Here is a 12,735-nt window from a genome sequence, read left to right as displayed (position 1 = left end):
TTCTGCTTGTTTAGAACACCAAAGTACACTTTAATTAACTTAGCTTAGACTTTGTTGAGTTTTTATTACGACAGTTCAATGGAACTGGCATTTGTTACATTTATAGTTAAAAGTTAGAGCTAATTGATGTGGATTAGATAACCATCAGGTATCCTCGGAGACCCAAGGTTCTAATCACATCTGTAGACCCCTTAAAAGCACAGTCTTAACAGATCAGTTCCAAACTGTCACGGTCATTCTGAACTTTGATTGGTACCAGTAGTTCAATCTTGTTCTGGCAAATGAGAGAGAAGCAGGTCCCACAAGTCCTCTTGTGTGCTCTAACTCAAAGTGATACATGAAATTCAGTTGCTTACCATGTTTGTTTTGGACCTTTTTGTACGGTAGATTAGCACTTTGCATGATGATGTGAAGTCGACCATTTGCATGATGATGTCAAGTTCACCCATTCATTTCTCCATATAACTTGAATTTGGTAGACTCACTGGCATGAAATTACAATTTCAATTAAATAAATTAAAATTGCCCTTAACTACTTACGTTTACTTCAAAATCCTCCTTAACGACTAGCGTTTACTTCAAAATTCTTGTGAAAGTTATATATTGGATAATATACTTCATTATTCTTTTAGTTTCGCCAGGTTTTGTTTTGTTTCGTTTCGCAAAATAGCATAATCACTGGCACACAGGCGGCCCAAGCTCCTTAACCTTTCAGCTGAATCGTGATTTTTATTTATTTTTCAAGAAAGTTTGGACTGAAATTTCCGGTTGACTTACCTTCGGCACGTTTTCCAGTCCAACTGATGGCGGATCTCGTCCATCGCCCCAATCGCTCAATTCATCATCTGTTTCCACAGATATTCGCAAAAACCACAAAAATAATCGCTAAAAACCACAACTTATCCACCGGTTAGCGTTATCCGGCTCGAAGGACCAGAAAGAATTATCGCGTAAAATGCTTCCACCACAAAGTTAAGTACTTTATTTTACAACTCAATCATTTATTATTTTTTTTTTAACCACGAGGTCTCGTAAAATCACAAGACCCTGACGTTTCTAATTCAATTGCACGCAATGCGACAAGCTGACTACGTCTCGTGTTTCTCCTTACGCTTCTTTCGTGTTCTAGCCGCTTCCGGCGTACTTTAAAACGGCGCCGCTTGAGCTTTTCCCGGCGGTGGATAACCCGGGTAAGGCGGAGGTGCCTGATTAAAGCCTTGAGGAGGCGGGTTGTAACCAGCTGGAAGAGGCTGATTGTAGTTCACCGACGGAGGAACATGTACTTGTTGCTTCGTCATGTGTGTATGAGAGACCATTTGTTGTTGTGGCTGTTCGCCGGTGATGATCACAGTACCGGGTGTATGATAGAGGTAGTACGGGCAACAAGCACAGCAGCAGCAGGACACGATGGAAATGATGATGGCGAAGAAGATAATTGTGCCGATGGCGCCTGCAATAGCTCCTCCGCTCTAACCACAGTATGAGGAACAAACTCCCCCACAACAATCCTCTCCAATGTCACATTGGTAGTCATACGTGCAGGAACAAGAAATCGAACTACTGATGCATTTGCTATTACAGCATTGCTCGCCAGTGTCGCATTGAAAGTCGTAGGAACAGGAGCAAATTGAGAAACCACTGATGCATTTGTTATCACAGCATTGCTCTTTCGTCCCACACTGGTAGTCGTACGAACAATAGTAACATCTCTGTCTACAGACTTTATCTGAACAACAGGACTCACTGAGGGAACAATCACTACAGTAGGTAGCACTATCCAAGGCAAAGAAACAGACCAAAAGAAAGCATTAAAGTTTCTTTAAGGCCATAGTCCTTTTACAATTTCAAAGGTGTCCGTTCGATGTAAGATAATAATTTGATGAATAAGACGCGGTTGGCTGGTTTCCAAATTATCATATATGGCATTGATGGTGATGGGGGGGGGGTGTTTGGAGGGGGGATGGGGATATTGAGGGGGACGAGGAGAAAGTCCATAACATTTTACCAAAGAAGGTCTTGAAATGCCACGGTAATACACTTTAGAAAATTGCAACAAACAGGTCGCACCGAACGATCCAACATTAGTATTTCTTGATTTTTGTTTTCTTCGGCTGGACTTTTGAAGAAGCGAACTTAACTTTTCGTTTACTTCTTATGCGATCGATAACCGTATTAAAATATTTTTCGCAAAATAGTAATTTAGGAGAGACATTATTTTAAGAAATATTGAAATTTATTTTCGTGACATGGAAAATCTCGGATTGTCCAGAACATAAAGGTACAGGAATTCAGATCTCGTTATGCAAAGTATGTATATTATAATTGTGGTCGTGTTGTATGTGAATGTCATGGCTAAAAACGTGATCGTGAACCAAGTAGAGTACTAGTAAATATGTTGAAATGTCTCTCTCAGAAAGGCAGAAAATTACAGAGGTACGTATGGAGCCGATTAGGGAAAAACCTAACAAAATCATCGAAAGTTCATCGTCTCATTGCACCAGGAAGCAAAAGTAGACACAAAACAAGTGTCAGGCTTGTACAAAAAATGAGAAGGAAACCCATTTTTAGAACAAGAAAAGTCAATTCTGCAATGAGATATGTTAACAAGTCAAATACAGCTAAGCATGGAAAGAAATATTTCAAATTACTTAAGGTTGTGTTCGTGTAATTTCCCATATAGTGAGTACAAGAGTCTTACTCATAGAGGCAATTGTACAAAGTACAAGCTTTGTAATGATGTGGAGGAAAACCCTGGTCCTGCCATGCACCATATTGATCCCAATAAAACAATAAAAGAACCATATAAAAAAGGGGATGTTGTTGTATTTGGACAAAATGCAGGACAAAAATGTGTTGCAATGAGTTTATGTGCCTTAATATACCACAATATGAAAGGAATAAGTAACCCTGGTGACTTGAAACAAATAGTGCATATTGGCAATCAACTATAGAGCAGTTTGTCAAAACTAGCAAGACAATCATTCTTACTGCTAACAGAATTACCAACAATGCTTACAGTATTGCAGGGAAATTGAGGGATATCAATACTGTATGGGCCTGAAAAGAGCTTTTGAGTCACTGATATCAGAACAATACAGGTTGCTTATTTTGAAAGTTGGTTGTATTGCTGTCGGTATTATTTATTGTGCTGACAATCGCCATTTTAAAGTGTTCGACTCATGCAAGAGAAGTTTATGGCGAGAGTCATCCTAAAGGGACATGCATACTATTAGATATATAATCTGCAGACAACTTAGTGCAATACTTTCAAAGTTTATACGGAGTAAATGATGTGTATGAACTAAAAGGTTTACATATTACAAAGTATGACATCACAGTGAGCAACAGTGTAAAGATGTGTTAAATACACCATCAGATCAACAGAATTGTTTCAAAAACCACTACTGCTTTGCCATAGCTCTTTAATCTATATGTTACTCAATCATTTCACCTTGTGGTTACTGGAACTCAAATACTTTAGATGCAATTATTCAAAATGGAACTCGGCTTAATAATACAATGCAAAGTGAACATCACTTAGCATCTATTTATATTCGTAACAGTGTTACAATTTTTGGCATTAAGATAAATTTAGATGTTGATAAACTAAGTCACAGAAAATTAACTAAATTACCTGAAAGCCAGATATCTTTAAAGACCTTGATTTTAAGGAAAAATGGGAAAACAGAATTTTTAATGTGCATTTCAAGTTACTGTGCAGATTGTAGTTATCAACAAAATACCACAGTAAGATTGTTTTCACTGCTGACATGAAGATGGTAATTCACCTGCAATGAAACATATAAAACACATCAGTGGTGTTAACAAACTTGTAGAGGCAATTCATGATATTATTCAAAATAAACAGCAATGTCAGACTGTAGAGTATGATATACAATTTATTCGCTGTTCTTGTGATATTAGTGAAAATGAAAGGGAAAATATGACGAGAAAACAGAAAAAAACATGTACATGACAGCATGGAACCTGTTGCCAAAAAAAGGTTTGTAGAGGAGATTCAAAAGAGGTATTCAACAATGGATCCTACAAAAAAGAAAGAATTATCTTGCAAACACTGACAAAATTACCAATCTTTAGATGGTATAGATAAGAAAAAATTATTCCACAAACGCAAAGAAAAATACCAATCCATGGATGTGACAAAAAAGAAAGAATTATTTCAGAAATGCACGGAAAAATACGAATCAATGGACACAGAAGCTAAAAGAGATCTATTGAATAAAAGAAAAGAGAATCAAAGTCAAAGCCACATCTATTGAATCACGTATTAAACCGTTTAAGAAGAAAATGAGAGAAGGCCCTTATTTCATATGTACTCTCTATGATCGAATACTTTATAAAAAAATAGGTCCGCAATGCGTACTTGTGTGGGATTTTATTGACAAAGTGTTTGGAAGGGGTTTTTGAGCGGAAGCAAACCTGTCGCTCACTGTGAGTCAACTGTACTACAGGGGTGATATTAGGCCTGGAATCAACAGTCTGAATAGTAATTTTTGTGTGGGAATTATTTGAACAAATGCAGATTCACAGGAAGGATCTGGGGTATTAACTTTTCCTTTTATCAAGCAATATGCCTTTCCTTCCCTCCCTGGAAGCTTTTTGGCGTGTTTTTGAACGTTTGGTAATCGTCGTCAACAAATAAATTACCTCTTGGTGGCTTAGGCTATTTATTTGTTTATACGGCAATACTGGAAATACTTGGAGCAGTAAATATTTTCGTAACAGTCATTGAAAAAAAAATTGAAAAAATTTCTGCTACTACTTTTTAACTCGTGGATACACGATAGCGTAGAAACGAGTTCTTGTGGGCGCTCTGCGATATGCAAATTAGCGTGGACTCTTCGTAATTAGTCGTAATTAGTCGGCTTCGAACTCGAGATCTATCCTTCCGAAGAAGTAAGTCCAAAGTCGTGGCGCTATTATGATTGCACTGATCGTTGCGATATTTATTGTCTTTACACGCCTGTTTCGACATTTACTATATTGAAATGGACTTCAAATGTTTCAGATTAGTGCTATGATCAACTTAAAAACCAAATTCGAAGCGTCTTCGAATCGTCCATGCGCTGAACATAACGAGGACCAGCGAGAATCACGAAGAGTTTGTGAGTGACAGCAAGCTGTTGACACAGAAATTCCCACGGAAGCATGTACACATGACATAAAAAAAATGGTAATTTGCAGCATTATTTCTTTCTACGCCAATTTGGGTCTTTCCGTTGTAATCGTTTCGTTTTGATGGTAAGAATGAAAGATGATCGCTTTCCACAAGTCGTTGCCGAGCACGTGACTATAATCTGGCCGGTGTTGTTTTGATCACTTGACAATCTTTTTCGCTGAAAATAAAGGACGACTTCCTATTTCAAGGAATGTTTTTCCAATTAATTTCTATCGCATCGGTGTAAAAAAGTACAGGTATATGGGTGTTCTGAAAAACAAAAGGGAAATTCAAAACTACGAGAAATTGCGAGTAATCGGCCTCTTGTACTACACGCGGGTTTTTTTGGTGTAACATGCGTGTGTTTCCCGTAAGTTACAAGCACTTTACGCACGTGGGAATGCTGCAATCACGAATTTTATATTACGTGAAAGTCACGCATGTGGTTGTTTGCTCACTTCACTAATATGTTTGTTTGCTTGTTGTTGTTTTTTTTGGTATCCTGGAGTATTTCAGGAGGGGTTGCAGACTTAACTGTGGAATAATTGTTTAATGCAGGGTTGTCAATAAAGGTTGCAGTTAGAAATTAGCCAAGATGCTAAAGGAGCTGCCTTGAAATTTCAGGACTGTGTGTTATGTAGTTTATTTTTGTCTTTTGTAAATGGTTGTTAAACTGGACAACTCTTAGAAAGATGACTTCAAACTTAATTTTAAAAGGCCTGTTCTGGTACCAAATGAATAAGCAGCATTTCCTTATTAATAGTTTTGCAAGTTTCTCATTACAAATTCCTCTGAAAAAAGAGAAACAACTCTTTTCATAACTATTTACTGCTTTCTTTTGTTGCTCTCTTAACTTAAAAACAATGTACATCATGATAAAGTAATTTGTTATAGGACACCGTGAAATGAGGCCCAAACAGCTTTATGATCTGTGAAATGTGTTTCTAAAACATCTGCTTGTATATCAATGTTAGATATATTTGTATATATATGATCAATTACTGTGTTGTTGTCAGTTGTATAAGTTGATATGAACTGTTTGTAGTGGTTATCCCTCACTAGTAAATTATACAAAGGTCTTCTGTCTGTTTCAACAAGCCAATTTATATCAAAGTCTCTAGTAATGATATTGTTGTCTGGTGAAATGTTATTTAATACCTCAGTTATTGCTTCATAAAGTTGTCTTACAGGCACGTTTGGGGAGTGACATATCCCTATGATTGTCCAATCCTCAAACCTTGCTAACTTAATTGCTGTTATTTCAACACCATGTATATTGTGACTATAGGGGTATCCAGGTTAGTATGGGATTTTACTGTACACAGCTGTACCACCATAAGACCTTGATCCATTGCTGGAATTAAGGTTATCATTATGGAAGAGAACATAACCAGCAATGTCATACATGTCATTATTATCTTGAGAATTAAATCTTGTTTCTGTGAAAATATTGATATCAGCACTTAGATAAATTAAGTCTTTACGTATATCTTCTATGTGTTTGTGAAGAGACCTTACATTAAGATAACACAGTTTAAGAAGGGAAAATGTTATGTCATGGAGAGGGAGATGCAAAGCTTAAGTTTTGCAGTTGTTCTTAATCTCTCCATCTGGATTAACAGCAATCTTGCTTTCACACAAATCAGAAATATATAGGCCTTATATAGCAGTCACTCTACTGAGTCCCATATAATGTATGTATGGAATAGTATTTCTGGTTCTAAAATCCACAACAATTCTACTGTCAGTATCACCTTGTGACCTGTGAATTGTTTTTGCTGCTGCGGGACGCAGTAGAAATTGTTTTCTAACAACTTGTGCTGTTCTGTTTCTACCTACCGCAAACTGTGTAGTCACAGGGTTTACTGGGGTCCATGTGTGTTCAATTCATTGTACATACAAATGAGTGGTCAAATTGTACCCATACAATACCAGATGGTTTGGTTTGTTGATGTAACTGAACTAGTTTAACAACATTTCCAGCACCATTTGTCATGCCATCTTCGGTTCGTACATTCATGACAAGGTGTGTTCTTTCACCCTCAGCAAGACAAAGGGTTGAGGCTAACTGTTTTGTTTTTCTTGGATCATTGGGTATTTGTCTTAGTATTTTGTTTCTTAGCTCTGGAGAGATAGCTCCAATAACACTATCTTGAGCATTTATTGTGAATTTGTTTCCTGTGGCTGCATTATGGGCCCTTTGTTTAAATTCATCTACTTTAGCATTCTGTATAAATAGGTGAGCTGCATCTATTGGGTTGTTGATGTCTTCTTGTATAGCTCTCTTTAAGTTTTGCAATGTCAGCTACTGTGTGTTTACCTTTACGCAACCTATTAAGTAATTCTACAAACAATTTGCTGTCTCTTTGACCCATGATTTCATTAAGTTCAAACATTTTAAAGTGTTTATGCCATAAACTGGGAGAAAGAACAGCATAAATCTACATTTTTGAGGTCTTTGAAAATATAAGCATCCATAACAGATTCTAATTGGAATAAGTCACCAATAGCAATTATGCTCACACCTCCAAAATCCTCTCTACAGCCTTTTATATCTTTAAGCCTATTGTTTAGCTGTATTGCAAACATACCATTTCCTACCATTGAGATTTCATCAACAAAAATCAATTGACTTCTCAAAGTGTTTAGTCTACTTGAATCAAGCTGTTTGTAATTTCTCAGTGATTGATTGGCAGGAATGGCCAGAGTGCTATGAAGAGTGTCACCCTTAAGCTTTACCAGTTGGAGCTAATAGTATAACTATGATCTGATGAAAATCATCACCAGCTCTAGTGTTATTATACTTAAGCACTGCCTGATACAAAGCTTTTGTTAAATGCGATTTGCCAACACCAGCCCCTCCACTGAGGAAGCAGTAGAAAGGGGTTTCTGAGGTTTTAATCTGATGTAAAATGTGTTAAAAAAATTCTTTTTGCTCTTTATCGGGTGTCTGGACCATTTGACGAAAATCAAAATCAGGTAATTCATTCAATATCAGTGGTTCATTATTCAACGATGTTGATGAAATGTTGAGATCATCAAAGAGGTCATAGTTTTCACTAAAATCAGGATGTAAATCTTCATGAGATCCAATCCGGAATTGGTCAATGGAATTGGTCAATGGAGATCTCCATATTTACTTGTGTGCTTGAGCGAGCAACAACAACAATCCAACTAACTAGAAACTCAGTTTATTAAAATAGATAACACTCTTGACAGTTCAAGGCAAACAATAGTTTCTTTCAGTTTGTGACACTTTGAGACACTCGTGAGACATTTTGAGACACTAGTGAGACACTTTGAGACACCCTGAGACTCTTTGAAGCGCAACCCGCACAAATACATTCAAGCCGACAAATGTTGGCTTGCGAGAGTACAATGACTCCTTTCAATCTGACACAACCCGCACCGAAGGTCCAAGCGGATAAATGTTGGCTTGTGAAAGCGTAAAAGCTCCTGTGCAACCTGCACTGAACACAAGCCGCGTTTCAGCGTGTTGACTTACGTGAAAAAATCTTTTGTTATAGACACCTGAAGAAATAACGAAACAAACGCCTCAGATTATGAAAGAAAGAACACAAACCAGGTGTACAAACGTAATCGTCTTTCGTGAGAGCTTAATCGTGAAGCTCCCACAACAAAATTGAAAAGTTAAAGCACGCAAAGAACCCGTGAAAATATGAAATGACTTATCCTTACCTTGGAAACAAAAATCCCCAAGAAACAAACATGAAATTCCGAATAAGTTCTCCAAAACCCAACGACTGAGAAGAGAAATGGCCGCCGTACAATACACTATGAAAAAACGCCGACTGGAATCCAGTCTTCACAACTCACTGAACGCAAATAGAAACCACGTGACAAGCACTTCTCTCTCGTGGACAAATAAATAAAGAAATAAATTTCGCGGGCGTTGACAAAGTGTGGGAAATCCCACACAAAAATCAGTAATGAGGTGCATAAACAACAATTACGCCTGCCAAACATTTTTCAATATTCAACAATCATTTGATGGTAATGAATATATATGCAAGACATGTCATTCAAAAGTCATAAAAGGAGAATTACGATGTCGAGGTGTTGTGAATACGTATGTTGACAAAACACCCACACAACTGGCTTCACTTGAAAAACTAGAACATGTACTGTTTGATTCGCAATTTTCGATCCTCTAGAGCTACTTAGTTTTCGTTTCTGCTTTTTTTTCCTAACTTCTTAATAAATCTCTCAGATGAAATTTCCGTCACGTTTACAAGCTCACAAAAAAGTTCGGAATATCCGTTTTAATATTCACTTGCGAACCGGTTGTTACGATACCTAGTTGATTGCGTCAGAGCTATAAATTTTAGTTGGTAAAAAGCACATGGTGACGGCTGTTTTACATCACCGGTCACCTGCATATCAAACTGAACCATACACACGGCAGCTGATTAACAAAAATTTATTATTAAAAAAACACTGCGACAACACACACAATTAAATACTGCTCGACATCGACATAACATATGCTATCGAAGGATCTGCTGAAGATTAGATCAGCTGAAAGTAGAAAATGAAAAAGCGAAAAACCTCGCTAAAGCGGAATCAAATTTCTAACGTCTATAAATAAGGTAGCAGCTTAAATGTAGTAACAAGAACCTAGCCAATGGAAAAAAATTAAACTGTTTAATTCTTTTACCCTGATGATCAATTTGACGGCTATACGACACGATAGACATTCGCAATCTTGAAAATTTCAAAAGCGAAAATAGATTGAAAACTGTCGATGGAAGCATAGACTGAGTTAAATATGACAGTTAAGTAAAACTAAATTTCTAAGAATACAATATTCATTCTGAAAAATTTATGAAAATGGCCGGACTTATCTATTTCCGCGTGAAATCTGTGTCTACTTTTTGTTTTTGTTTGAACAACGAAAGAAAAGTGGAAATACACAGCGTACTGATCATTCTATACTTCACGTACTCCTTAATTAAAACGTTTGAAACTATCCCTAAAAAAAATACTAACATAACATTCAGTAACTCGACTACGGTTGCATTTATGTAAGTGGAAATTAAACAGAAGGATATTTATTTCATCGAAACAGTTCTGTTTGGAGAAGATACCTCTCAGGTTACTTTTATTAGAACTTGTTCGGTTGTCCAGCGTTTATTGCAGCCGGCATCGGCGCCGCTTGAGCTTGTCCCGACGGTGGAGGATATTGGTTTGATGGCGGTGGATAGCTCGGGTAAGGCGGAGGAGCCTGATTAAAGCCTTGAAGAGGCGGGTTGTAACCAGCTGGAGGAGGCTGATTGTAGTTAACCGGCGGAGGAGGATGTACTTGTTGCGTAGACATGTGTGTATGAGTTGAGACGATCTGTTGTGGCTGTTGGCCGGTAACGATCACAGTACCGGGTGTACGATAGCGGTAGTAGGGGCAACAAGCACAGCAGAGACAAGACACGATGGAAATGATGATTGCGAAGAAAATAATTGTGCCGATAATAGCGCCTGCAATAGCTCCGCCGCTCCAACCACAGTATGATGACGAACAAACTCCCCCACAACAATCCTCTCCAACGTCACAATCGGAGTCGTACGTACAGTAACAAGAAGACGAACTACTGATGCATGTGCTACTACAGCACTGCTCACCAATGCCACAATCGAAGTTGGACGAACAGGAACAAGTGGAGAAAATGCTGATGCATTTGTTATCACAGCATTGTTCGTTCGTCCCACACTCGCTGTTGTACGAACAGTAGGAACATTTCTCTCTACAGACTCCATCTGTACAACAGGACTCACTATAGGAACAATCGCTTTTGAAGGTACAGTAGGTAGCACTTCCCAAGGTAAAGAAACAGACGAAAAGAAAGCATAGAAATTCCTTAGAAGCCATTGTCTTCCTCGCAATTTGATGTTTGATTTGGCGTTTGATGTGAGGTTATGATTAACTTAATTAGTTGGCTGGTTTCCAAGATGACGTTGATAGCGAGGGGGGGAGGGGGAAGGGGACGAGGAGAAATTTTATAACATTTACCAAAAAAGCTCATGAGGTGCCAAGTTATTACACAGTAGAACAGGGCAAACAAACTGGCCCACGGAACAACAAACTGGCCGCACCGAGCGATCGAAAATTTCCATTTTTCTTTTGTTTTGTTTTTTCACCCTGTAATAATATCTTTCTTTTCAGGTCACAAAATACGTTTAAACTACACAAATTATAGCATATTCCCATAGATCTTGGTCACCTCTTATAAAATCAATTTGTAAAGTAGTAAGTTTATGTAAATGGACTTTTTTCACTGAGCGGTAACGATGAAGCCATTCTCGTGTCATACAACGGCTTTGGTTACTTACTAGTGTGAAGTCTTTCAATTTATTTTCGTGACATAAAAATGTCATATTGTCACCGCAGGTTTTCGTCGACGTTCGCTCCCCTGGGGGTGGGGGAGGGTACGGCTACACGTAGATGCACCGATAATTCCGTAGGTTATATTTCAAAAACTAAGATCAAAATACTAAAAAGTGAAATGATTGTAAAATAATCTATCCCATTTTTGATGGTTTGACATTGAATACGAGCGGACATTTTCACCGTTCGCAATTTTCTTCGCAATTTTTCCTCGCGCCTTTGGGGCTCGAATAAATACTACGAGTCTCACAATTTATCCACAAGTGTTATATGTTAAGCCACCAAACAAAGTGTATATACATAATATCTTAACGGGGATGGTTCAGTACTTTTCAAGTCTGGCCAAAGCTGATATTGAAAAAGGCCCAAATACTGAACAAAGTTCCTAAAGACACCGGAAATCTGTCAAAAAAAAACGTCTCAAATCTGTCAACTCCATCGTCATTCGAGAAAAATATAGGTATTCGTAAGTATTGATCTCCAAGAGAGATAACCTTTTTTTGACAGACAAGGGTGTGAACAGCGAGAAACACCTAGAAAATCAGTACGTACAGGGTATGACTGAAATCCTGCATGATAATGAGTTTAATTTTGAGACTTAAGGATTTAACTTCAAATCTTTGAGCCCCAAACTTGAACAGACAGGATTTCAGTAATATATCGCACGTTCTTTATCTACATATTTCTCCTGTTTCGCACCCTTATTGTAAGGAAAAAAGGGGTTATCTTTATCAGAGATTAATATCGCGGATGACTATGTTTTTCGTGGATGACGAGAGGCTAATTTATAGATTACATTTTTTAATAATTTACGTTTAACCATCTTGTTCAAACTCCCTAATGAAATCTGTAAAAGAAGACTAATTCGGTCTAGAAAATAAATCAAGTTGATAAGGTCTGTTGCTGTTTACTGCTCACTAGTAAAGTACTCATTTAAAAAATTGTCTGCGAAAGTCGTGTTTTATCAAATCCTCACCCATATCTTTTTTTGTATCATGGCAACTTGCACTCATGTTATATTTCATTGCGTTAATTCTCAAAAAATATGGAAATTTAGTTTGACTTTTTCAGCCATTTTAAAATGTAGCATTTATCAGAACAATTCACATTCAAGGGTTATATTCCTATTAATAAAATACTTAAGTACTCATTCATT

At 37.4% G+C, this 12,735-nt stretch overlaps 1 protein-coding gene, 1 long non-coding RNA gene and 1 pseudogene across 2 annotated transcripts; all 3 read right to left on the bottom strand.

Annotated features, from left to right (window-relative positions):
• Positions 1 to 1,145: 1,145 nt before the first annotated feature.
• On the bottom strand, positions 1,146 to 1,829 carry LOC131785083 (uncharacterized; annotated as a pseudogene).
• A 6,525-nt stretch (positions 1,830 to 8,354) lies between these two features.
• LOC136277422 (uncharacterized) lies at positions 8,355 to 9,002 on the bottom strand. Its single transcript, XR_010715868.1, has 2 exons — positions 8,879 to 9,002; positions 8,355 to 8,710 (listed from the first exon to the last, which is right to left on the bottom strand). It is a non-coding gene; the product is annotated as an uncharacterized lncRNA (long non-coding RNA).
• Positions 9,003 to 9,825: 823 nt separating this feature from the next.
• Positions 9,826 to 11,102, bottom strand: LOC131785114 (histone acetyltransferase KAT6A-like). Its single transcript, XM_059101959.2, has one exon. The coding sequence runs from the start codon at positions 11,061 to 11,063 to the stop codon at positions 10,305 to 10,307; it is 759 nt and encodes a 252-aa protein (XP_058957942.2). The 5' UTR covers positions 11,064 to 11,102; the 3' UTR covers positions 9,826 to 10,304.
• Positions 11,103 to 12,735: the final 1,633 nt, after the last annotated feature.

Source organism: Pocillopora verrucosa, chromosome 12 (assembly GCF_036669915.1).
Source record: "Pocillopora verrucosa isolate sample1 chromosome 12, ASM3666991v2, whole genome shotgun sequence".
Taxonomy (NCBI): domain Eukaryota; kingdom Metazoa; phylum Cnidaria; class Anthozoa; order Scleractinia; family Pocilloporidae; genus Pocillopora; species Pocillopora verrucosa.
Note: the sequence above shows the minus strand (reverse complement) of the source record. Positions and strands in the feature narration are given on the sequence as shown.

Coding starts and splice junctions, on each gene's coding strand:
- LOC131785114 (XM_059101959.2), bottom strand. CDS start 11,063: ATGGCTTCTAAGGAATTTCTATGCTTTCTTTTCGTCTGTTTCTTTACC.